The sequence below is a fragment of the Xylaria bambusicola genome (genome assembly GCF_022495145.1).
Source record: "Xylaria bambusicola strain CBS 139988 unplaced genomic scaffold F5B22scaffold_33, whole genome shotgun sequence".
Classification (NCBI taxonomy): domain Eukaryota; kingdom Fungi; phylum Ascomycota; class Sordariomycetes; order Xylariales; family Xylariaceae; genus Xylaria; species Xylaria bambusicola.
In genome coordinates this window covers 273,560-294,845 of record NW_025953586.1, presented here as the reverse complement: position 1 = coordinate 294,845, position 21,286 = coordinate 273,560, and the positions used below count along the sequence as shown (strand labels likewise).

The 21,286-nt window shown below is 49.5% G+C and overlaps 9 protein-coding genes across 9 annotated transcripts; 3 read left to right on the top strand and 6 right to left on the bottom strand.

Moving 5' to 3' along the window:
* Positions 1-322: 322 nt before the first annotated feature.
* F5B22DRAFT_657640 (uncharacterized protein) lies at positions 323-3,320 on the bottom strand (the record flags this gene model as incomplete). The annotated part of the gene is made up of 3 exons (XM_047980063.1): positions 323-2,740; positions 2,793-3,120; positions 3,180-3,320. The coding sequence occupies 3 exons, from the start codon at positions 3,318-3,320 to the stop codon at positions 528-530; spliced, it is 2,682 nt and encodes an 893-aa protein (XP_047829085.1). The 3' UTR covers positions 323-527.
* Positions 3,321-4,749: 1,429 nt separating this feature from the next.
* F5B22DRAFT_637600 (concanavalin A-like lectin/glucanase domain-containing protein) lies at positions 4,750-5,620 on the bottom strand (the record flags this gene model as incomplete). Its single annotated transcript, XM_047977465.1, has 3 exons — positions 4,750-4,829; positions 4,907-5,130; positions 5,202-5,620. The coding sequence occupies 3 exons, from the start codon at positions 5,618-5,620 to the stop codon at positions 4,750-4,752; spliced, it is 723 nt and encodes a 240-aa protein (XP_047829084.1).
* Positions 5,621-6,645: 1,025 nt separating this feature from the next.
* F5B22DRAFT_293647 (carbohydrate esterase family 1 protein) lies at positions 6,646-7,900 on the top strand. Its single transcript, XM_047970446.1, has one exon. The coding sequence runs from the start codon at positions 6,846-6,848 to the stop codon at positions 7,707-7,709; it is 864 nt and encodes a 287-aa protein (XP_047829083.1). The 5' UTR covers positions 6,646-6,845; the 3' UTR covers positions 7,710-7,900.
* A 528-nt stretch (positions 7,901-8,428) lies between these two features.
* Positions 8,429-10,023, top strand: F5B22DRAFT_293665 (glycoside hydrolase family 93 protein). The gene is made up of 2 exons (XM_047970447.1): positions 8,429-9,045; positions 9,105-10,023. Exons 1-2 carry the CDS (start codon positions 8,531-8,533, stop codon positions 9,739-9,741), a joined length of 1,152 nt encoding a protein of 383 aa, XP_047829082.1. The 5' UTR covers positions 8,429-8,530; the 3' UTR covers positions 9,742-10,023.
* Positions 10,024-10,081: 58 nt separating this feature from the next.
* On the bottom strand, positions 10,082-11,826 carry F5B22DRAFT_637597 (uncharacterized protein; the record flags this gene model as incomplete). Its single annotated transcript, XM_047977464.1, has 4 exons — positions 10,082-10,630; positions 10,739-10,908; positions 10,974-11,429; positions 11,487-11,826. 4 exons carry the CDS (start codon positions 11,824-11,826, stop codon positions 10,082-10,084), a joined length of 1,515 nt encoding a protein of 504 aa, XP_047829081.1.
* Positions 11,827-13,148: 1,322 nt separating this feature from the next.
* On the bottom strand, positions 13,149-16,179 carry F5B22DRAFT_293623 (uncharacterized protein). The gene has a single exon (XM_047970445.1). It carries the CDS (start codon positions 15,828-15,830, stop codon positions 13,299-13,301), a length of 2,532 nt encoding a protein of 843 aa, XP_047829080.1. The 5' UTR covers positions 15,831-16,179; the 3' UTR covers positions 13,149-13,298.
* Positions 16,180-16,661: 482 nt separating this feature from the next.
* On the bottom strand, positions 16,662-17,672 carry F5B22DRAFT_293621 (uncharacterized protein). The gene is made up of 2 exons (XM_047970444.1): positions 17,253-17,672; positions 16,662-17,154 (listed from the first exon to the last, which is right to left on the bottom strand). Exons 1-2 carry the CDS (start codon positions 17,319-17,321, stop codon positions 16,882-16,884), a joined length of 342 nt encoding a protein of 113 aa, XP_047829079.1. The 5' UTR covers positions 17,322-17,672; the 3' UTR covers positions 16,662-16,881.
* Positions 17,673-19,028: 1,356 nt separating this feature from the next.
* Positions 19,029-20,137, top strand: F5B22DRAFT_293509 (uncharacterized protein). The gene is made up of 2 exons (XM_047970441.1): positions 19,029-19,485; positions 19,565-20,137. Exons 1-2 carry the CDS (start codon positions 19,156-19,158, stop codon positions 19,904-19,906), a joined length of 672 nt encoding a protein of 223 aa, XP_047829078.1. The 5' UTR covers positions 19,029-19,155; the 3' UTR covers positions 19,907-20,137.
* Positions 19,971-21,101, bottom strand: F5B22DRAFT_293535 (uncharacterized protein). Its single transcript, XM_047970443.1, has 2 exons — positions 20,826-21,101; positions 19,971-20,767 (listed from the first exon to the last, which is right to left on the bottom strand). The coding sequence occupies exons 1-2, from the start codon at positions 20,880-20,882 to the stop codon at positions 20,528-20,530; spliced, it is 297 nt and encodes a 98-aa protein (XP_047829077.1). The 5' UTR covers positions 20,883-21,101; the 3' UTR covers positions 19,971-20,527.
* Between the last annotated feature and the right edge of the window lie 185 nt (positions 21,102-21,286).

Here is a 21,286-nt window from a genome sequence, read left to right as displayed (position 1 = left end):
CTTCTTACCTATCTATCTATGTACTATAGTCCGGATTCGAAATCAAATCAAACACCAGTCAACCAACTCAATATTCCCTACGATCATATGTTCATCAACCGATCAACCTTAGTATGATAATTTATTCCATTCCCTTCCCTTCCATTCATCAATGACATCGTTCAAGTCCATCTATCTATCAGACATACAATTCAAACCCAAATGCTAGAGTTATTTTCAACCCCCGCGGTTGCGCCAAACAATGACTCCATCCCATCCCGTCCCATCCCACGCCATGCGTCTCATGCTGAACAAGATGTAGGATATAACCAACTAATACAAGAAAGATAAAGACACAGACACAGACACAGACAGCCGTGACAGAAAACTCCCATATCCATACGAGTCAAGAAGTCCCAGTAACGGGAACCCTCTACTCTATCTTGCCAGCCAGTCCCCTCGATGCAGAACGCTATCGATACAAGACAAGACATGGCAAGCAACGGACAATAGACACAGCCCTATAAATCGGATAACAGTAGCCGTTACTACCTCCCACCCCGTCTCGTAGATCGTCTAACAGGATCAATATCCCTCACTCTACTACTATTCTTCATCGAGGATATCCCTGACCCCTTCTCATTTCCATCCCTACCTTCCTTCTCACTCTTCACCGCCTTCCCTTTCTCATCTCCCATAGAAGCCAACCTCTCCATGACCAAATTCCTCTTCCTCCTGGCCTCAGGATTATCGTACTCAAGCTGCGTCGATGGCGGGAGATACTCTTCGCTGCCTTCCGCTATGCCAGTAGTAGATTCGAGGAATTTATCGAATTCAGATCCCCCTGACCCAGCAGACTGCGCCGAGTCTTGGTGTTGTCTTTGCACTGAGACAGTAGCCGAATCCGCGCTCGCGCTAGATGCGACGGATACATTGCTTGTGGCGCGGCCTAGGATCTGACGTGTCCGACGGCGAGGGCCCCCCGGAAGGCCTGATTGGAGGAGTGTGGTTTTCTTCTCCGGCGCCTTATCATCGCTGCCCATGAGAGTGGTGAGCCGTTTTGATAGTTCTATACGCTCTAGGTCTTTAGCCTGTTGCACTTTGCGCTGCCGTTCCGCCTCCGCGTCGGGGGCAGACGGTGGTTGTTTTGATGTTGCTCGGCTTGTGGCGTCCGAGTCTTCCCCCGCCTCGGAATCGCCCACTTCGCCTTCGTTAGGAAAGCGTTGCTGTGCTTTATCGTCCTTGGGCTGTTTCGGTGGCGACGCAGACTTGTTGAGATTACTTGCCTTTGTTTCCGAGAGTGGGGCTGTTGCGAATGCATCGCCTATATGTGGATGTGTAGGAGCTGTTTCATAATGTGACTCGTGTGTATCCTGTCTTGCAAGAGAGGGCGTTCGGTGATCAACACCCGCCATCCCACTGTCGAAAGCAGTCGTATCTATACCAGCTCTTGAAGGTGGCGCTTGTACTCTAGGGTTAGGTCTCGCAACAGCTGGCTTCGTAATGACCGGCTCTGATCGGGATCTGCTGAGACTATCTCTCCCTTTCTTCTTATTCTCTTCTCTCCGCTCTAACCTAGCACGAATAGTGTCCATGTTCCGAAGTAGTTCTTCAAATTGATACTCGTCCCACGGCACCAAGCACCCCGATGTAATGCATTGCCATAACCATTCGACACTGATGATTGGTATGCGGTGTAAGATAGCAAGATCACGCTTCTGTTCCCTCAAAGCACCCAAGTCCGGGCAGACAAGTAAGGATATCTGTCTGTTCAGCTTTTCGGAATAGTTGGCTCCTAATTGTGTAACGGTTTTCTCAATCTGATTTAATTGTTCATTGATAAAGCCAGCCGTGCATATTGTGAGCTCCTGAAATCCGTCAATGGGAAATTGTGGAAATGGCTGGCCCCAAACGTGGTCACTCGGGGAATAGAGTGTTTTGTTGTGGATACATCGTTCAATAAAAAACTCGGTGATGATGTGCACGCCATCCGGAAGTTTTGGATGGCTGCCAGGCTGAGATAACTGCGGCACGAGTAGGTAACGGTGGCTTGATGATTCGGCATGATTTGATGACGCAACATCCTCTAGAGACAATGAGATCTGGCCTCCATGTGAAGTGAGAAAGTCGAGGAGAATACGCTCTTTCGGCTCCGGAAACCCATGGATAAAGAATCGACAACCTGAAAAGACACCCTTCCTCAGAGCTGGCCAAGTACTGTCACTCGGCTGGATCGCCGGTTGTATTATAGCTTGTGTGGTTTCGGTCGCTAATGTGGTCGGGTTAGTGATAACCGAAGGAGCAGCGGGCGTACTCGAATCCCGATGGCGATCGTCGTCCCGTGACAGATCTCCAGCAGACTGGTTTAAGATATCCCCCCAGAGATTATTGTTCTGACTGTTCATCCTCATACTCGCGCTCTTTCTCAATTTTCTCCTCCCATCTTGGAGAGAAGCATCGGAATCATCTCGCACTCTCTTGCCGAGAGATCGTCGAAGGTCTCGGCGTGACCAAGCACCAACACCCCGTTCTTCTGGAGAGAGGGTTGGATCGTAGCAGGCTTCGTCGAGTATCATACCTCGTTCTACGCTGTCGTGTAGCCATTCAATCGAAACACAGCGGATCTCCCATCGACGGGCGGCGCTGTACTTCTTACCCTCGGGCTTCGAAACTATGAGGTGGGTGACTCGTCGTGAAAGGTCGGCAACGTATTCGCCGCCGTTCTGTGTCACCTTATCCTCAATCATAGCCCGCACATTATCTACATACATCAGCTACAGTCGATCAAGACGTAAGCGAGTGGGGTAACGAACTGTCTTCAAAGCCAGTTAGGCAGCATATTAATCTCTGCCTCTCGTAATGGGATAGGTCGAGGTTTCTGGGGACGCCACCGCCAGACTCGAAGGTCTTCAGGGTGAATCGGTGCTCGAGATCAGCAAAATCGATTTCTCGGTCTTCAACCCATAGTGTCCGCACGGCATTAACCCAGCCAGCAGCCATGGGTTTTATATCGGGTCTCTCTTTGGCGACATGGCGGTACTTGGCCGTGTTATAGTCGCCAACGATAAGGTGGGTAACATCGGGGGTGAGGTCGTACTTGTGGATGCCGCCCATATCGGCCGTGATTCGGGCGATTTCGCTCTTCAGCATGGAGCATTAGTCGATGGGAGCCACTATGAGAGCTTCAATGGTGGACTTACACGGTGATCAGCCTCGATACTGGTACAGCAGAGGACCAGGCCATGAAAGGGTCGGGAGGCATTGACGGAATGATGGTCGTCGCCATCGTCGTCATCGTCGACAAAAAGGGTATGCTCGGAAGTGGGAGGCGATTTCAGCATGACCAACAGATGCTCTGGCCAGACTTCAGAACATAACCGGTTTTATAGAAGATTTGCAGGAGGTATGAGAGTCCGAGGGGCTTCTCGAACTTGCCGAGGGCTATCAGGTAACACGGTATCGCGAGGTGGGTTGCGGCAAGTCGCGTCAAAGAGAAATCCATTAAACAAAGGTGGGGCCAAATTATTGGTGCTGGTCGCGTTTTCAGGTGACGGTGACGTAGGCGCACGCCCTATAAATGTTACCTAGTTGTTACCTGTCTGTTACTCAACTAAGCGCAGACCCCCCTTATCCACCTAAGCCCGACCCGAAATAAACGTAACGCGAGACAATGATTTTACAGCTTCATTTAATATTTAGTATTTTCCCTTAAGTAGTTTCACATGGGGGATATCCAAGTGTTACTACGCTACAAACACTGACTCAACGATAGTAACCAACTCCCGAATCTACAAAAAGCTCCTGTCTGCTAGTTGCGCTGACACGAACTCCATGATAACATACAGTAAGGCGAACTCAGTCTAGAGAGATACCTAGGTAGATAGCCAAGCTCGGCGGCAATTGCTATCATTCGGCGTTTTATACCGCTGAAGTCTGAGTAATAGGCAGTTTAAAAAGCCAAAGTCTCTTTTGATGCCAACTTGTCTCATTTAGGAATGCATCGAGAAGCAGTGGGATTTTGTTCGAAATTGGTGATGGCTTATCAAATCATACGAACCAACACTCTCGAAGCAGCAAGCACAAGGAATAACCGAGAAGGCATGATCACTGCAGCAGGTGCGGAATATCAATAATTTGAACATAACTAATTGTGTCGTGGCTGATGTCAACTGCCGAAACGCGAAGCTTAGACATACCCGGCTCGCAATGCTTGTACCTGTTGTCTCTTGGCCTTTCCTGGGCAAACGTGCTTGAACATCATGACAATGAGGCTATGAGGTTCCTGGATCCCAAAGATCTCAGTACAGAGTATATCATTCAGGCTCTATGAATACCGGGTACTAGATCGTGAACGGAAAATGAGGTATGCAGCTGTCTGAAGATAGCATTCAAGCGCGTGTCTCACCGCTTGTCTATATGACCTACTTTAAGACAAGCATCAATGTTTCCTTCGCCTATATGATTTTCACGTTATCAAACTATGCAAACCAAATACTAGGAAATGAATTGGCAGAGTACTATTTATATCGCCAAGAAGAAGTCATTACATAGGAGAAGAAATATTCATAAGTTAACGCGTATCCCGGCTTCACAACGATTGCATGCAATTTGATGCCTGGTAGCTTCCACAAAGGAGATAACAACTGTCAAGCCGCATTTTGCGCGCTTGAATCATCGCGAAATCGTTGCTTAACGTTGCACAACGATCGTGCATTTCTCATAAATCAAAATGGAACCGCAGAAGAGGCGCGCTGATGCCGTTTGGCTTAATTAGTTGGCATTCGCAGACCAGCTGCTGACAGTCAGAGTGGTAGAACTGCCAGTGAACGGCTCACTGCCAAATTGGAGAGCTATATTGTTCACGGCGTATTAGCGTCATGAACATACGATACTGAGGAAAGGAGCTACAGGAATTGGGGAAACTTACTAATCAAGTATTGGCTGCTTGCTGGGAACCCCTGGTTACTGCTCAAGTAATTGAAGAATTGCTTGAGATCGGAGCTGAATGAGGTAACAGGGGGGTTGGTTGCCACGAAACTGAACACTTTCATAGCTCCATTATACCCAGAGAATAACTCCCAGGTATTGCCGCCAACCGTGACGCGGCCGACTGAGGACCCAATGGGGTAGACGTTACCGAACCTGCCCAACCTACAGGAACAACAAGTCAGAGCCACTCATTCGCGGACGCCTAAAAGGCTAATAGGGAATTATAGACCCACCAGATCATAAGCTCATAATCACCGCTGCTCGTCGAGTGCTTAGGATCTGAGGCGGTGAAAAGATCGTATGCCACATTGGCGCGGATATTGGTGTTGCTATAGCTCCACGATACCGAGGTCGGGATGCTACCGATCTGGCTCACCAGCTTCTTGCTCGAAAGCTGGCGGCCGGCGTAGGGGTAGCTCTTGACGTTGTTCTCGCCGCCGGACCATTGCCAGGTAGTATGGAAGGCAACGCCTCCCGAGCTGGCGCGATCGACATAGGTGCACTGGGAGCCAGAGCCAGAGCTCATACCCCACATGTTGTTATTGAACTCATAGCCACCGTTCGCATAGTAGGCATACTGGCCGCAAAGTGTCTGAGACTGTGCTAGTGCCGCGGGCGCAAGCGCGAAGAAGACTGCAGAGATTCCTCTCATTTTCACAGGGTTACTATATATTTTTCAACCTATAGATATAAAGCTATACCTAAACTGCTTGTCTATATGGATGTGAATGTATTGCCCAGGTCGACGAAGGACTGGGTTGATATAGTCATTCTGAAAGTCTTCGTCGAGGTCATGATTGAAGAGCATATCGAAGGCATTCATGATACTTGCATATTCACGAGGTTCCTTTCGGCCCTATTTCGACACGAATGGTTATAGTGTATCGACTACTCTGTCGATTAATCTCAAGACAAGACATTTCATATCGTAAGTCTGACCGTGTACCCGGACGGGGCAGGACTTCCGTAGCTGGAAGAGAGATGGGCCGGAGCTTGAAAGCAGGGCCTCATTCCGTATCTTCTTAGGTAAGTACCGGCCTACCCCCTATAAGAGGTGTCTAGTCCGGCATCTGCGCTGGGCAAGACTTTCGGAGAGAGTTGTACAGGGGGGTTTTCCGTCAAAGCGCATGAGTGTGAGATACATTTTGCGTGGTGATCCAAAGGTTAACGTGCCAAGAGTGCCTGACAAGGTCAATTCTCTGGGCATACTACATAGTATTTACCGGCTCTCTAAGCGCACATATGGAGTACGTCCGAGTTCCTTCTCCAGACTCGTGAGTTACCTACTCTATGTGGACTTGAGTGTTAGTTTATTACGTACGGTATGTTGTTATAACGATACCAAGTTACTGTTCCATGCGCACCAACCAGATGACATACCGATCGACTTGCGTTCGTGTTTGAGGTTGATTACGCTTCAGGGACGGCCGAGACGATTCCGGGATCGTGGAGCTTTTCCACCATTCGCGGAAAATTAGTAACCGCACCACTATATTATCCTTTTGGTACCGCCGCTGTATATTCGCGGCTAACTAGCAAGAATTGCACCTTGTACACCTTGTCGGTGTCTCTACCTTTCCCCGCGATCATGGATACCCATCCTTGGAGCGCGATGGACATCATATGGCTTTACACGGAGTATACCGACTCTGCCGGGATTTTCAGTTATGTCTAAGGGCGGAGCCGAGACACTTATTGATATGTCCATGATGTTTCCTAATACAGGTTCGATCCCGGATGAAGAGGTCTTCAAGAGCGCTACGCAAGATCAGCTATAAATTGATGGAGTTCAATCGGGAACAAACACGGCATTCTCACCAGCCTCCCATCATCTCTTACGCCTTTCTTCAGCTGGGCTCCTCATCTCATCTTTCAGAATGCAAAAAATCTTCTCTATTGCACTGGGGCTGCTTGCAGCGATAGTCCCGACTATCTCTGCGGCCAGTGCCGGCTGCGGCAAAAGCCCTATGTCTAGCGGAACCAAGTCGATGACGGTTAACGGCAAGAATCGTCAATATATCGTGCAGGTCCCCTCGAATTACAATGCCAATACACCTTACAAGCTAATCTTTGGATACCATTGGCGCGATGGTACGATGAACAATGTGGCTCCTGGCTACTACGGCCTTCGGGATCTGGCTAAGGAGACCGCCATCTTCGTCGCTCCTCAAGGCATAGGCAATGGCTGGGCCAATAACGGCGGCGAGGATGTGACCTTCACGGACCAGATGGTCGATACCATCAAGAACTCGCTGTGTGTCGACGAGAAGCAAATCTTCGCGACAGGGTGGAGCTACGGCGGCGCAATGTCCTACTCCCTTGCCTGCTCTCGACCCAATGTGTTCCGTGCTGTTGCTGTCATCTCGGGTGCACAACTCAGCGGATGCTCAGGCGGTAACACGCCGGTCCCGTATCTCGGCATCCACGGTGTGGTTGACAGCGTGCTCAACATAAACCTTGGCCGCCAACTCCGAGACAAGTTCCTCCAGCTAAACGGGTGTCAATCTAAGAACGCGCCCGAGCCAGGAGCGGGATCAGGCTCTCACATCAAGACCACATATAGCTGCAGAGCCGGCCTTCCCGTCTGGTGGATTGCGCACAGCGGAGACCACGTCCCCGACCCCAGAGATTCCAATGGGCAATATTGGGCTCCTGGAGAGACCTGGAGCTTCTTCACACAGGCAATTGGCAATAGCCTCCTTCTCGATGAAGGAAACAGCACGCAACCTCTCAGTGACTAAAACGGAGAATAGACTAGCCTCGGCGTCGATACCTGGTAGCCAGGTAGTGGTGGCGGCAATTACGTTATCACTAATTTGAGGATGGCATCGTCACCAGGCTTAAACCAGTTCTACTTGCTGCCAGTTGGGGAGCAGTTCCGAATCCAATAGAAATTGGTGCTGTTGGTGCTGCAACTGAACATTAAGCATATCTTGCACGCGCCGTACTCGCCATTGATGAGTAGGAGCTGGGGTATACTGTATGAGTATTGTACCTACACTAGACAGAGTACCGCCGAATGCATTCAAGAACAGTCTATGCTTTATTTCCAATTTATTTTTTTCTTTTCCTAACCTGTATGTAGTGTTTCCCCATGGTGTCAATATAAATGAACAAGACGGTATTAACCAAAGGTATTGATTCTAGTAGCTGTAACAGGATAGCACTGCGGGTGACGGTAGCTTATACCATAGTCGTACTTGCAACGCAGATAGGTATTGGTGGAATCTCCTAGATGGCCATGTTGGTGGCATAACTTGAGGCCGTAGCACATCATGTTACTGCCGTGGGAAACACGTTTTCTCGTCGATCCCTCACCTGAAAACGCGGGGTGATAAACGGCTAAATAGCCGTGCATAGGAGCTGAGGAGGCGACAGGTCCATACGCACCAGTCTATTGGAGCGCATATTTTGAAGCTTTCCAGGCTGGCACAGCGTTAATGGAGAGTACGGTCTCTCCAGATCTCCCGAAGGCATAAGTAATCCCAACGTCGGTGCTAGGGGATCATCGGGGGAGCATTAAACTCTACCCTCTCGCTCGATCCTACCTTAAGATACGACGATGATTTTCTCCCTGGTGCTCACAACACTCCTGATGCAGAATGCTGTCGCGAAACCTACTCACGACAAACCCCGTCCGTGGGGTTTCTTCGTGAATAACACCATCCTTGAAACAGTTGACAAGGAGAGCGCTACCTACCCACGATACGTTGAGCTCCGAGACGGCACCATCATCGCAACAACCTCTTTCGGGGGCCACAGTCCGGCCTACTTTCCCATCTTCTCTAGCAAAGATGGCGGCGCCAGCTGGGAGTATATCTCCAATTTGACTGACCAGGTCAATGGCTGGGGAATGTCTGCTCAGCCAGCATTGGCCGAACTCACAGAGCGCGTTGGAAAATACCCAGCCGGCACCATTCTAGGCGCGGGAAACAGTTGGAGTAACAACGGTACTAGAATTGATCTATATGCCAGCAGAGACAAAGCGCGGACCTGGGAATTCGTCAGCCATGTTGCTGAGGGTGGTCGACCGAATACGACCAACGGCGCTACTCCGATCTGGGAACCGTTCATCTTGTAGGTTATAGTTCACATCTTTACCTCAAGCGTCACACTGCTAAACGAAACCCATAAAGACCATATAATGGCTCTGTTGTAGTCTACTACTCTGACCAACGCGACCCTAAACATGGTCAGAAACTGGCACATCAGGTATCGAAGGACATGAAGCACTGGGACCCGCCCGTCGACGACGTCGCCTACGACTTATACGAAGCGCGTCCGGGGATGACGGTAATTACATACGTCCCTCCTATCGACAAATGGATTCTCGTACACGAGCGACCCGTCGGCAATTCGTCGTCGTACGGCTCCAACTACCCCGTATACTACGTGACAGCGGACAATCCGCTCGACTTCCGGCTAAGCAAAGGGCAGCCTATCGTCGTGAACGACACGATCGTGCCCAACGCTAGCCCCTACGTCGTCTGGAGCCCCATGGGCGGGCCCAATGGAACCATCGTCGTCTCGGATGCTGATCGTAGACAGGTCTGGACTAACCGAGCTGGCGGAGACGTCGGTGCCTGGGAAGAACATGCCACGCCGGCTGGCGCCGTCTATAGCCGTGCCATACAGATCTTTAAAAAGCATCCTGATCATTTGATGATATACGGCGGGGAGACATTTGATGATATGGGTGCTGGCCTTCACACGCCATTCTCGGCGACGGTGGTAAATCTGATGGATATTCTGAAGAATCCACCTGAGTTATAAGTAGAATATCAGAAGGGCTATTCTGTTTATCGGCCGCAAAGATATAAACAATAAGTGTGATTGGGAGAAATTCGACGTCTTATCCCTTCCACAATATCAATTTAATGAAGTCAACCGAGTGATTTCACTTATCTCATTGCAAAACGTTGATTGAAGTACCTATTTAGTACCTATCCCGGACCAAATGCTATTAACCTAGAGTCCTCGCCATTTCCACGAGGTTTTGATCACAGCTTTGGAAGCTTGGTGTGCCATTCCACGCACACAGCCGTTGACTTCCCGCTCGCATCCGAAGCCCCTCGATACACCTGAGCCATTTCCTCAACAGAAGTAGATATGTCTAAGGCATATCTAAGCCCGCAGCCTTGAACTTCTGTCTTGTGGCTGTGCCTTGGCACCGCAGCTGGTACATCGTTTGCAGGCTCTTACCCTTCTTCACCGCCTTCTTCACGTCTTCGTCCGTTAGCCACACGTCCTTGAGAGCCTGAGCCTGCTGTTTAGTCGTCGTAGCCTGCCACATGCCGCGTGCATCGATGTAGCAGCGGCCTACCCCCGACTCGTGGATGTCGCGGAGACCATTGTCAAGTGCCTCCTCTGCGCTTGACATCATGGCATCTTTGCATGCTGCAAAGGCTGCATCGCCGAGCTTGTACAATCGGTTTGCAGAGGGCGCCTTGTGCTCCTTCATCTTATTCTCAACAGCAGTCTGCATAATCTGTGCCAACGACGAACGTTGCGATTCGCTGACCTGTACAAACTGGGCAGCCAGAAATGGGTACATTGTCTGCATGCTCTGTTGAGCGTGACCCCAAGGCGTTGGGCAAGCCTTGCCGGTCACACGATGGGTGGTCCAGGTTTTCCATAGCGCCACCGTCTCACGCCAGCCAAACTATCCAGATAGGAATGTCAGTGATGATACATTCCTCCGAGTTTGGAAGAGGGCACATAGCGATTGTAGCAACGCAGCATGTGATGATAAGAATCTCAGACAACTAACCTGGGCACCGGTAACATCTATCGCCATCTGTTCTCCAGACTTGAGCGTCGCACGCAACACGGTGTGAGCGTTATACATGGCATTGTGTGCCATGCCATGTCTCAGGTCATTCGTGGGACGGTGAGCATTGCGGGGAATGATGTTCACTTCTTCTACGGTCTTGCAAAGCGCTATCGCCACTCTTGTTAGTTTTAAACTATAGTGATACACAATCTTCAAGAAGGGGTCCTCTCACGTAGCAAGAATAGGCTGACAAGGCCTTGACAGGTGCTGAAAACCTGTTGGCACTCGCTGTCAAACAACACAGCCAGAGCATGCTCTTCAGTCGGCGCCATCTCAACTGGAAAGTTGCAAACAAAATGCTTCCCTTGCAATGCCCAGTCATTCGGCTCGCCGTGAAGAATATTCGTAATACCGTGCTTTTCAACAATACCAGTCACTTGCTTGTCATTCGAAGCTTTCTTTTGAAACATGGCGAATAGGTCGTAGAGCAAGGATACCGCACGGCAAACCTTTCGTCTGCCCAAACACTGGGACTTGTGCTGTTCCCAATGCTGAGCTTGGCAGTCTTTGTCGCAGTATGCGATCTTCATGACGACATGGCCGTCGAGCTCGACTCGACAGCCACTACATGCGGCCTTGGCGTTGGGCTTTGCGCAGTTAGCACAGATTTTGGTGTCTGTCAACTTAGCTGGCAAAAAGGCATGGTTGACGTTGGGCAGATCAACCTATTGCTCCTCTGAAGAACTCTTGGGCTTGAAAGGATACGCTTCGTCTTTACGTCCCTGGGAAATCCACGCATGGTACTTGAGCTGTTGGGACTTCATTGAGCCGTCATCTAGAATTTGGGGCTTCTCAAGGGCGAGCCGTCCGAGCTCACTGCGCAGCGTAGTGGCGTCTAAAGACTCTGAGAGAGCCCTGACATACTTTTCAACTAACTCACGGTCCGGGTCTTGAGAGCGGGAAGAACGGAAGGACATGAAAACTTGCTTGTAACGCTGTTGATCATACTCGCCATGCTGATCCTGAGTAGCCTGATCAGCATCAGGGCTTGGTAGGTCTCTGAAGACCTTCTCGACTGGATCCATGATGAAAAGGTGTCTCCAATCGCAGTTGACGGTGATGTAGTGGGGAAGAAGATGTAAGTGAGGTGAGAGTCAAGGGAATGGGAAGAGAGAATTTGTTAGAAAAGAAAGTGAGTGCAAAGGGTTCTAGCTAACCTGCACAAACAAACAAAAAAAATACTTCGAAGATACTCGAATTCCCTAGGTACGTACTCGCTTCACCTAGGTAACCAAGGTAAATTACAAGGCAGGCGTGTAGTCAACACTCGAAGCCGGCCTAAGCATATCTAATGTATTCTTCGAGGTTCCATAGCAACGGTTCTTGCCTGACCGAAGCAGAGACTCTATGTAATACGTACTAAGATGCCGAGTAAAGTGTCTAAGTGGCTTGTGAGCCTGATGGGCATGTGTATATTCGATTCAAGCGGTCCAGCTATCATAAAGACGCCGCAGCAGAAAGAACAATATATCCCGTAGCTTAAGGATGTTATTCAACCAACCTCTAGTGTAGTTACCTCCATATATACCTCCTATTTCGTCTGACATTGCAAAAATATCCCGCAAGGAACCATCAAGATAACATGTTGGGTATCAAGCACAATGTAACAACCTTACCGCTACAACTATGCCTTCGCCCCGAGCTGATATATACTCATACTCGAAGCCAGCCATTATCACGAGAAATTTCTATTCTAACGGCAGGAAACAATTTCTAACAGCAAGCCTATATATATAAACTGACAAGACAAATACTTACCGCTATTGCATACAATAAGCAGAAGTTCTTTCACACCAATTTATGATAACAATAAAAAAAAACATAAGGCTAAAGAGCTCTGAAATCAAAATGGCGATGGTATAATGTATTCATAACTAACTTTGTATTATCCACCCGTATTACTTAATTTCTCAGGGATAAGGGGTAGGGGGAAAGAGTAAAAGGGAATCTGACGTTTTCACAAGATATCCGAGGGGCGAGATGATAAGACACTAGCTGATCATGAACTTTTATCTTCGCCTCTAGATAAATAAAACAGCATATTGCAAGCATCGCAACGCAAGAACAAGCCCTAACCTCTGCGCAAGGACTCATACGAGAGCCATACACTGTTCATAAGCATATCGATACCAACAATCGACAACGTTGTACACAGCATAACCTTCATTACTTCACAAGTACGACAAGCATACAATAAAAATAGTTTACATACATCCATCAGTCAAACAAGTCTGCATTTAATCGAGACCTAGTGTCGGGTATCTAAGGCACGGTACATATTCCAGCAAGCAAGTAAAAGACAATAAGTAGAAAGATCATGTCCTCAGCCTCAGCACAGAACCATCAACTCAACTTCAGAGCGAGATCTATCTCTCCCCCACGCCCCAGATCTTGACTCCCCATAAACATGAAGTAGGCACCGTCAAGAATAAGTAAACACATCTCATCTCATCTCTCCATCCGAAAGGGGGTGAAACGAACAATTTCCCACAATTCATCAAACGATGCGGCGGAAATTATCCAATATATCCCTCGCCCTCGTCAATTCATCCGCCATCCTGCGCAAATCAAGCACGAATTCCTCACCGTCGTCTTCCTCCACCACCGCCTCCTCCTCTTCATCTTCTTCTTCGTCTTCTTCTTCGTTATCCCAATCGTCGCCGACGCCAATCCCGCGGTGCACGGCGCGCATATGATCGTAGCAATGGTCCGGTTGTTCGAAAGTCTCCATGCACTCCCAGCAGATATGGATATGGCACCCGCCGCACTCCATATGGTTACATCCGTCCGTCTTCTCGATCGTCGTCTGGCACTTCGGGCAATCCTTGACGTTGGACCTGTGCTCGTGCTTGTAGGCCTCGAAGGTAGCCGAGGCCTGGTACTCGTCGCAGCGCTGGCCGTCGTGGTTGGCGTGGCATGAGCGACAGATGCGTTTCAGACATTTGGGACACATATGTGACGTTTTCGCAGAAGTTGTGCTGCTTGCTGGGCGGTAGAGATAGCCGCAGTCCGGTGTCGGGCAGTAGCGGAATTGTTCAAGGCGGCGGGAGATGTATGTATTGAAAGATGATTCTAGGAGTTGTTCGAATGTCGACGGGTCGACGTGGGCCTGGATCTCCCTGAGTGGGATGGCGTTCTTGCATATGTCTTCCGCGCCTGAACAGGCGACGCGTACATCGGTCTGTGCTGAGCCGTTCCGACAGAGCGCGGTGAAGCAGTCTGCACAGTAAGTATGTCCGCACCCGAGCACTACCGGGTCATCAGCTGGCGTAAAACAAATAGTACAATTCTGTTCTACCGTCGATGTAACCTCTTTCACTGGGAACGAAATATCATGTATCTGCAGTATTGCCATAACTTCGCATTGTTCTTCTTCGGTGCCAGTGATTATCAGTTTCTTCGGCTTCGAAGTCACATGGAGAGACACGACGTTATCTCCTACCGCGATCTTCAACAAGTTCAATCCAGTAGTGCAAAGCCAGGAGAAGCCGGCATCGTCTAATTCGATAGTATAGCGCTGCTCCGCATCTTCCGTGAGAGACTGAACTACATGGCCTTGAACTGCCTTTTGCTTCGTCAAGTCTCCGAAATATCGCAACTCGCGCTTTGATCTGTTGGGTAGAAGCAATACCTCATGTTCTTGCTGGATCTCTCTCAATGCTTTAGAAGCGGGCCCATTAGACGCAAGTTGGGGAGCCCAGAACGGCTTGCCATCTTTTCCCTCGATCACACTGCCAGCCACAATGTCTTCAACTGCGTTAGCATATTTTGCACTATCTTCGGAGCTCCAGCTATCAAGACTCAAAACTGTGCCATTCTCCCGAGGTATAGTACTCATTCGCGGTGCTTTCAGCTCCTCTAGACAGTCTTGGAGGTGTTTCTGAATATGATGGTATACTTCATTCGATACTTTGAACGTAGAGTTATACACAATTCTTGCGGTAAGGCGGTCGTGGTATGGCAAATCGTCGGAACTCTTTTCAATGGATCGAGCAGCTTCCTGGGCGGCACAGTCGTCATTAAAGTGCGCCGTAGCTGTCAAAAATGCTCCGGCATGCTCATACGGTTCTGACATGAAGCTGATGGTGCCAAAACCACCGAGAAAGTCTTTAACAGAAGCCAGCGTCCATATTTTCTTGGCCGATTGACGTAACCCAGCAATAAGTATTGGATGGTCGTAGTCAGCTGTAATAGAAGCGCGCACCATCTCCTCAGAGCTACAACCAGGTAGCCCCAATGCCTGAACCATCCACAAGGCGCCGTGTTCCAACTCAGGCTCATCGCAATGGATGCGTGTGTTGCGAACCATATATTTACCGCTGTTGAACTTCCCGCTCACTCTTAGCGCAGCCTGGTGGGCCAGGAAGTAGAGGCAAACCTCCTTACGGGGCGACGGCCATCTTAGCTGCAGTCTGTTGCAACGGGCTCGCCGAGTAGATGCCCATGTTGGGAGCCTGGGAGGCACTGGCTTTGCTGTCAAATTTTCGTACGTAGAACTTAACAAGAGGCTATCGCACAACGCGGTGGGAAATTCAAGATCCGGTGTACTGATATATGCGCTGCAGAGTGGAGGGGAGGATTGGGGCGTGGGCACAATTCGTAGACCATCGACTTCGACATCATGACCAAGTGCTTCCAAGATGGCGATGACGTCGGCAGAAGTTGTGTTAGCTGCGAGACCATCCAGTCGGACCGACGAGTATTCGGAGGAAAGAGAGAGACTGGTGACGCAGGCACCATCACCAAAGCGAATGAGGGCGCCACGAAAGACTCGCACGACCTCGCTGGCCGGCTCATGGGACGCCTCCACTGCGATTGGAGAATCCGAGGCTTCATGGCGGTACGGACATTTGGCCCCATGTTTGCAGATGCCCTGCAAGTAGAACTTGCAAAGCACCTGGGCTCGGGGATCTGGCCGTGGGTGGGGGTTCACGGGTGGAGGAGAATCGTGGCTGAAACGGCAGGCATCACCATTCCTACAACGGCCTTGAGGGAAGAAGATGCACGGCGCTGCGGTGGTTGCCATCATCAGTTGTAGAGTAGCATCTGAAGAGCCAAGGTATCAAGGTTGGAGATTGTTGGAGGAAGATCTGCTTCATCCATGGATGGGTATTGCATGTCGCGATGGCAGCGCTTTGGTCACTCGCATGTCAGTGTGTCATGTCAGTGTGTCGGCGGTCGGTGTCGCTCGTTAGATAGGTCAAGGAAGGTAAGTAAGTACACAAGGCAGACACCTTCTGACAGATGCCCGATAGGCTTCCTAGCCACATGTATTTGTTGCTTATAGGTCTACACCATCAATTCTAATGATAGAATGATGGAAGTGAATTTTCTTGCTTCATTAGGTAGCTTAAGCAAGGGTAAGCCTAGGTAAGTAAGCCCAGGTACATGAAGGTTAGCGTACCTAGTACCTGGTAGTTACTTGGATGTGTAACTTTAACCTTCCCTCACCGCTAGGTCCCGTGAGATATGTGGCAGCAGACAAACGAGAGCACAATTGATGCTTCAATCCGTGTTCGATTGTCCAAAAGGAATATGGCCATAGTGTCCAGTATCGATGAGACTTTGCCAAGGACGAAGGTGCAAGTCAAAGGAGGTTACCTAAGTAGAAAGAAGAGCGGCAACTCCCAGGACTATTAGGATACCAGTAGATTCCTCCATGCTTCTGGCACACTTTGAGTTACTGCGGCTCGCTTTTCTTTATGATGCACAGTGTTTGCATCACATGAGCTGTCTGACCCATTAATCTGAGATGACCGCATTTTAGCACTTAAGTGACGAATGTGAACAGCATTTCTAGACTGCGTGATGAGATGGCGATGAGATTCCCAGAAGCTGAGATCAGCATAGAACGAGACCTTCAACTCGAAGCTTTGTTCATCTTACAAGACTCTCATGAATGATTTAGCCCATACTCCGCAATAACATCCATTTCTCAGGCTCGTGCCCTCAATCCACACGCAGGGTCCAATTGTAAAAGGTCCTCGAGGTAAATCTCGCAGTCTTTTGATTAAATGCCCCATCCCTCATAGTCTACACGTAGGTAGCGATCCATCTTCTCATGAAGCGCCTAGATCGCTTCAATTGCTTTCCAGCCCAATCGGCTTCATAAACTTGGCCGTCACATCCTTGATATACTTGTCTTCGTTCAACAGTTTCTGAATGATGGGTTGGCTGTTGTGCTCCTCGAACGCCCTCCGGCTCTTATACCTCTCGAAAAAATGAAAGACGCTGGTGTCGTCTCTGTCCCGCGCCAGGCAGTAGTAGACGATACCCGTCTCCGACTGTGCAAGCCGCGTCGTTTCAGTATAGACTGCTTCAAGAGCGTCTGCCTTGTCGGGATAGGCATAGACCTGGCTTGCCATGAAATGTTAGATAAGTGAGGTATAAGTCGCAGGTCACAGGAGGATTAAAGGTTGTGGGTGAGGAGAGAGCAGGCAGGTGTATATACTGTGCCAAAAATACAGAATTCCCCTTCGGGGATATCCCACTTTGTACTTGATGTCACCTCGTCGGCCATATTTGAGTTGTGTCGATGGTTAAGCTGTGAATTGTGTCTTTTCTCTTCTCTAATTTGAACGTTTCATCAGTCTCAATTCAATATGAGATGCGTCTTTATATCCCTATCACGGCATCGTAGATCCCTCTGATTCATAGTGAATCACCCCCGCCATTCCTTCTTCTGCGGGGTCAACAGCAACACCCCGCAGCCTAATCACCAGGTAGTTCTATCATGAGCCTCACAATACCATCCACAACTTAAGTTGGGCTGAAAATAATCGTGCAATGAAGTAATTATCGTGAGAGCTCAGAGGTGTTGTGATGCATCCATCTGTTTACGGACAGAAGCACTCAATTGACTACCTTCTCTCCACTGCTACGTGAATACCTGCGTACTTGACTAGCAGGTCGCTACAGCGCTTATCTGCGTCATTGTGTTGCAGCACACATCAAACTTGAAACTCTTGGGAATCCTTACCGACTAGCTTATATCTTATAGAATGGAGACATTATATGCAAATGATATTGATTGTAAACCGTGGAGTTGGTCTCCTACACAGCTGCCTTTCAGAGGTAGGGGACACTATCTCGCTCATGAGAACAATACCTATCTCGGTAGCTCGTTACCGGTAGCACTGATAAAACTACCTAACCACATCAGCGAGATTGAAGTATACAATTAATGTATAGACTGAGAATATCGGAGTATCCCACCGGTTTATTCCCAAAGAGTAGTATCACTTAGTACTCCGTACCTAGGTATACCTAGGTAGACTGTCAAACCCGGGGTTATCATCGATATCTGCTGTAGAGTACCTAGGTAGGTAGAGTCGTTCATCCCACCCCTTGCCCACTAGAAGATATCGCCAATCTGATAATCTCCACTTCACCCATTTGGACCCAACGAAGACCACAACTTGACAGATAAAGACTGAGGTCGTTATTCGTTATAGGTAGATCTTGTCAATATCTGTCTTATTACACCATATAGCATACGCGACAAGCGGCCAATCTTGGGGCGCGAAAGCTGCAGGACATACCGGCACTTCATGGCGCTAGTCTCGATACAGAAGCGAGATGGACAGCCCATCCAGATTGAGCGGCACTGGGGCCGTCTCATTGGCCTCGTTCCCCAGCAGCGTCCCCTTCGTCTACTTCGTCTAAGCGCCGGTGATGCCCCAACCTTGGGCCCGTCACGGCACCACACGGCCAATCCGTGATCAACCTGGCCCCCTACTACGCCGTATCACCGCCCAAACCAATCCCCGGACCTCCAGACTTTGCAAGCCTCTCGCGCTAGAGCCCCAGCTTCCGGCCTGTTGACTGGTCTCCCGGGGTCCAAGACGTGCAAGATGGACTCTGCAATGTGCATAGGCGCTATCGCTAGATACCACACCTCCCGTCTCTCCCTCGAAGATGCCACTCGCGATGCTATCCTTAGTATCTGCCTCCCTTTCCACACCCCAGTGCTCACTGTCTCATCGACTCCAAGATGTCATTATCCTTGCTCATTTCTTGTCTTATTCCGGCGGCTAAGGAGACTGCTCGTCCTTCATAACTATCTGTATCCGTCGTCTTTTTTCGTCACCGTGGACTGACTCTGGCATCCTTCCTTTCTACCTATCTTCAAATTCTCTTCGATTTGCCCTTGTGCTGCTGCTGCTGCCTTTTAAACCTGTTGTCTCCTTGGTAGACTGACCTTCCTTCTCTTCGCTGCATATATAAATTTTGACACAGTACTTTCTTTCCTCCTTTTGCCGCTTTTCTCTTGAAACCATTTGGGGTCTTCCAAGCCTACCTACTTACACATCTAACCCCCCAATATATCTCACTTACTCCGTCTCTCCGTTATAATGTCTTTCGAACAAAAGAACCCGGCGTCTGCTTCAAACTTCGAGGTTGATCCTCGGGACATCACCTACCAGCAGCAACAGGGAACTATCCGATTGCTCAATGGCATTTGTGTCGGTCTTACCGCCCTCGCCCTGGTCAGCGGCATAACAATTCTGGGAACATCCGCCAACGCAATCTTGGTGTACAACAACACCCACGTGTCGAGTGCGTTTAACTTGGCCCTGTGGCCAGAGGCGTTTGACCTCCGCCCCACCGTGGCCCAGGTCGTTGGGAGTTCGATCATAATACTAGCCAGCCTGGTTTCCCTCATATTCAGCAGAGTCCAAGTAGTAAGTTTGACCCACCACTCATCACCTCGCCCTCATACCTTCTTCATGCAATTGATTAACACATCTTCTGTCTCATTAGCTTCATAACCAGAGAGTCATGCACACCTCGTTGACTTTCATCGCGCCCTTCGTCGGGTTCGTCGCTGCTCTGATCGGCATCTCCTTCTACTATGGCGTCAACGCCTCCTCCACCGTCGACACCCTCCAGAGCTGGAGCTGCCGCTGGAGCTCCGTCAATATGCGCATAGAGCCCTACTTCGGCACCTTGTGCAGGCAGAGCCAGACCGCGTTGTACTTGTCTGTCATCCTCGTCCCCGTTGAGCTGGTCATACTGGCGGCTGCCGGTGTCCAGATGAGCTTGGAGCGGAAGGCGAGCGTGTTTATCCCGGAGCGCAAGCCCAGCAGTCCCGCTCTGTCGTAAAGACACGGATATATCAGAATACAACTATGGTGCGATATCAGTTTAGTCCTTGGCTTGCACCGTAAGCTAGGTACGGCGCCTTATTATGGTATGCTAAGCAGAGAAGGGAGGGGCAAGCATGATGTGATGGCTTGGCTTCGACATATATTTTATAATTGGCGTTGTGAGAACTACTTTATGGGGAACTAGTATCTACAATATTTGGCGTCGGCGAGCGCTCATACGGATATAACGATGTATAATAATCGCAAAACAATACACGTAAAGCGAGAATGAGTTACGACCCAAGGTCGGTAAATGAGACTTATTCGCTGGCCTCTTTCTATATCGGTTGTCAAGTATTGCTGTCATATCTCAGTGATACCATCCACAATTCCCTTAGAGATGTCATCGATGACTAAATGATTGCTCCTTCATTTCATTGACTCCTGTACATAAGTCAGATAAATCCAAGCACACACCATGACCTCCGCTGCTCAACATGATATCCAATCTGCCAATCCCTTCCTCAACTCTCAAGGTTTACCATCCCTCTACTCAAACCATCACAGCCCTCCTTCTTCACCGTTCAACTCACCCACTTCACACCCCTTCCCCATGGCCTCTCACACGCTAGAAAATCTAACAGTACGTATTGATCGCCATATCGCGACAGTTATAACCGCCGCGGGCCTCGCAATTCGCCTGGTACCCATTGATGACGGTGAAGACGCTGAGGAAGCATTGCTCCGGGTAGGCCGTGCTGGCGCAGTTGTGGAGGCACTGGGGGCAGGACGACGCGTAGCTGCCGGCCTGCGACTCGCAGATGGCTTCTAGATCTGCGGTCTGGGTGGGCGCGGGAGCGCTGGTGGTGGATGTTGCCTGGAGAATGTTAGTTGTATGTGCGAGTTGGCGATGTATTGGGGGGTTGTGTATTTACCTGGGGCAGGGCAGCCACAAGGGGCAGTGCGAGGGCGAGGAGAGTGGTGAATTGCATTTTGATTGATTGATTTGGGAGTTATCAACGGCGTGTAAGAGGTTTGAAGATGAGGGTGAGTAGTTAAGTGTGACGATGATGCTTCTATAGACGATCTGTATATAATTCAGGGAGAACCATCCCCTTTTATAACTACCCCTTTTACCTTACTGCTTTCCATTCGAACGTCACCACTCTTATTATCGGCACTTTGGCATCCAGGATCTTGACAGTGTTTGTCCATGTCTCGGTCTCTTCCGGTCTCTTCCCCGGGCAGCCTAGCAGGCAGAACACGTCGCGCCACAGTTGAGCCGATTGTTGGTCCTCTGATTTTAAATACCTTGCCTTCACAAGATTAGCCTCGACAACGAGCCATGAACGTGAATCCCCTAAATTTTCACGAAGTCTAATTTCCCAGGCATGGA

What these genes read in the sequence shown, in the direction of transcription:
- F5B22DRAFT_293647 (XM_047970446.1), top strand. Translation starts at nt 6,846, where the DNA reads ATGCAAAAAATCTTCTCTATTGCACTGGGGCTGCTTGCAGCGATAGTC.
- F5B22DRAFT_293665 (XM_047970447.1), top strand. Translation starts at nt 8,531, where the DNA reads ATGATTTTCTCCCTGGTGCTCACAACACTCCTGATGCAGAATGCTGTC. An exon ending in ATCTGGGAACCGTTCATCTT is followed by an intron (nt 9,046 to 9,104) that starts GTAGGTTATAGT and finishes AAACCCATAAAG; the next exon opens with ACCATATAATGGCTCTGTTG.
- F5B22DRAFT_293623 (XM_047970445.1), bottom strand. Translation starts at nt 15,830, where the DNA reads ATGATGGCAACCACCGCAGCGCCGTGCATCTTCTTCCCTCAAGGCCGT.
- F5B22DRAFT_293621 (XM_047970444.1), bottom strand. Translation starts at nt 17,321, where the DNA reads ATGGCCGACGAGGTGACATCAAGTACAAAGTGGGATATCCCCGAAGGG. An exon ending in AATTCTGTATTTTTGGCACA is followed by an intron (nt 17,155 to 17,252) that starts GTATATACACCT and finishes ATGGCAAGCCAG; the next exon opens with GTCTATGCCTATCCCGACAA.
- F5B22DRAFT_293509 (XM_047970441.1), top strand. Translation starts at nt 19,156, where the DNA reads ATGTCTTTCGAACAAAAGAACCCGGCGTCTGCTTCAAACTTCGAGGTT. An exon ending in TATTCAGCAGAGTCCAAGTA is followed by an intron (nt 19,486 to 19,564) that starts GTAAGTTTGACC and finishes CTGTCTCATTAG; the next exon opens with CTTCATAACCAGAGAGTCAT.
- F5B22DRAFT_293535 (XM_047970443.1), bottom strand. Translation starts at nt 20,882, where the DNA reads ATGCAATTCACCACTCTCCTCGCCCTCGCACTGCCCCTTGTGGCTGCC. An exon ending in TTGTGGCTGCCCTGCCCCAG is followed by an intron (nt 20,768 to 20,825) that starts GTAAATACACAA and finishes AACATTCTCCAG; the next exon opens with GCAACATCCACCACCAGCGC.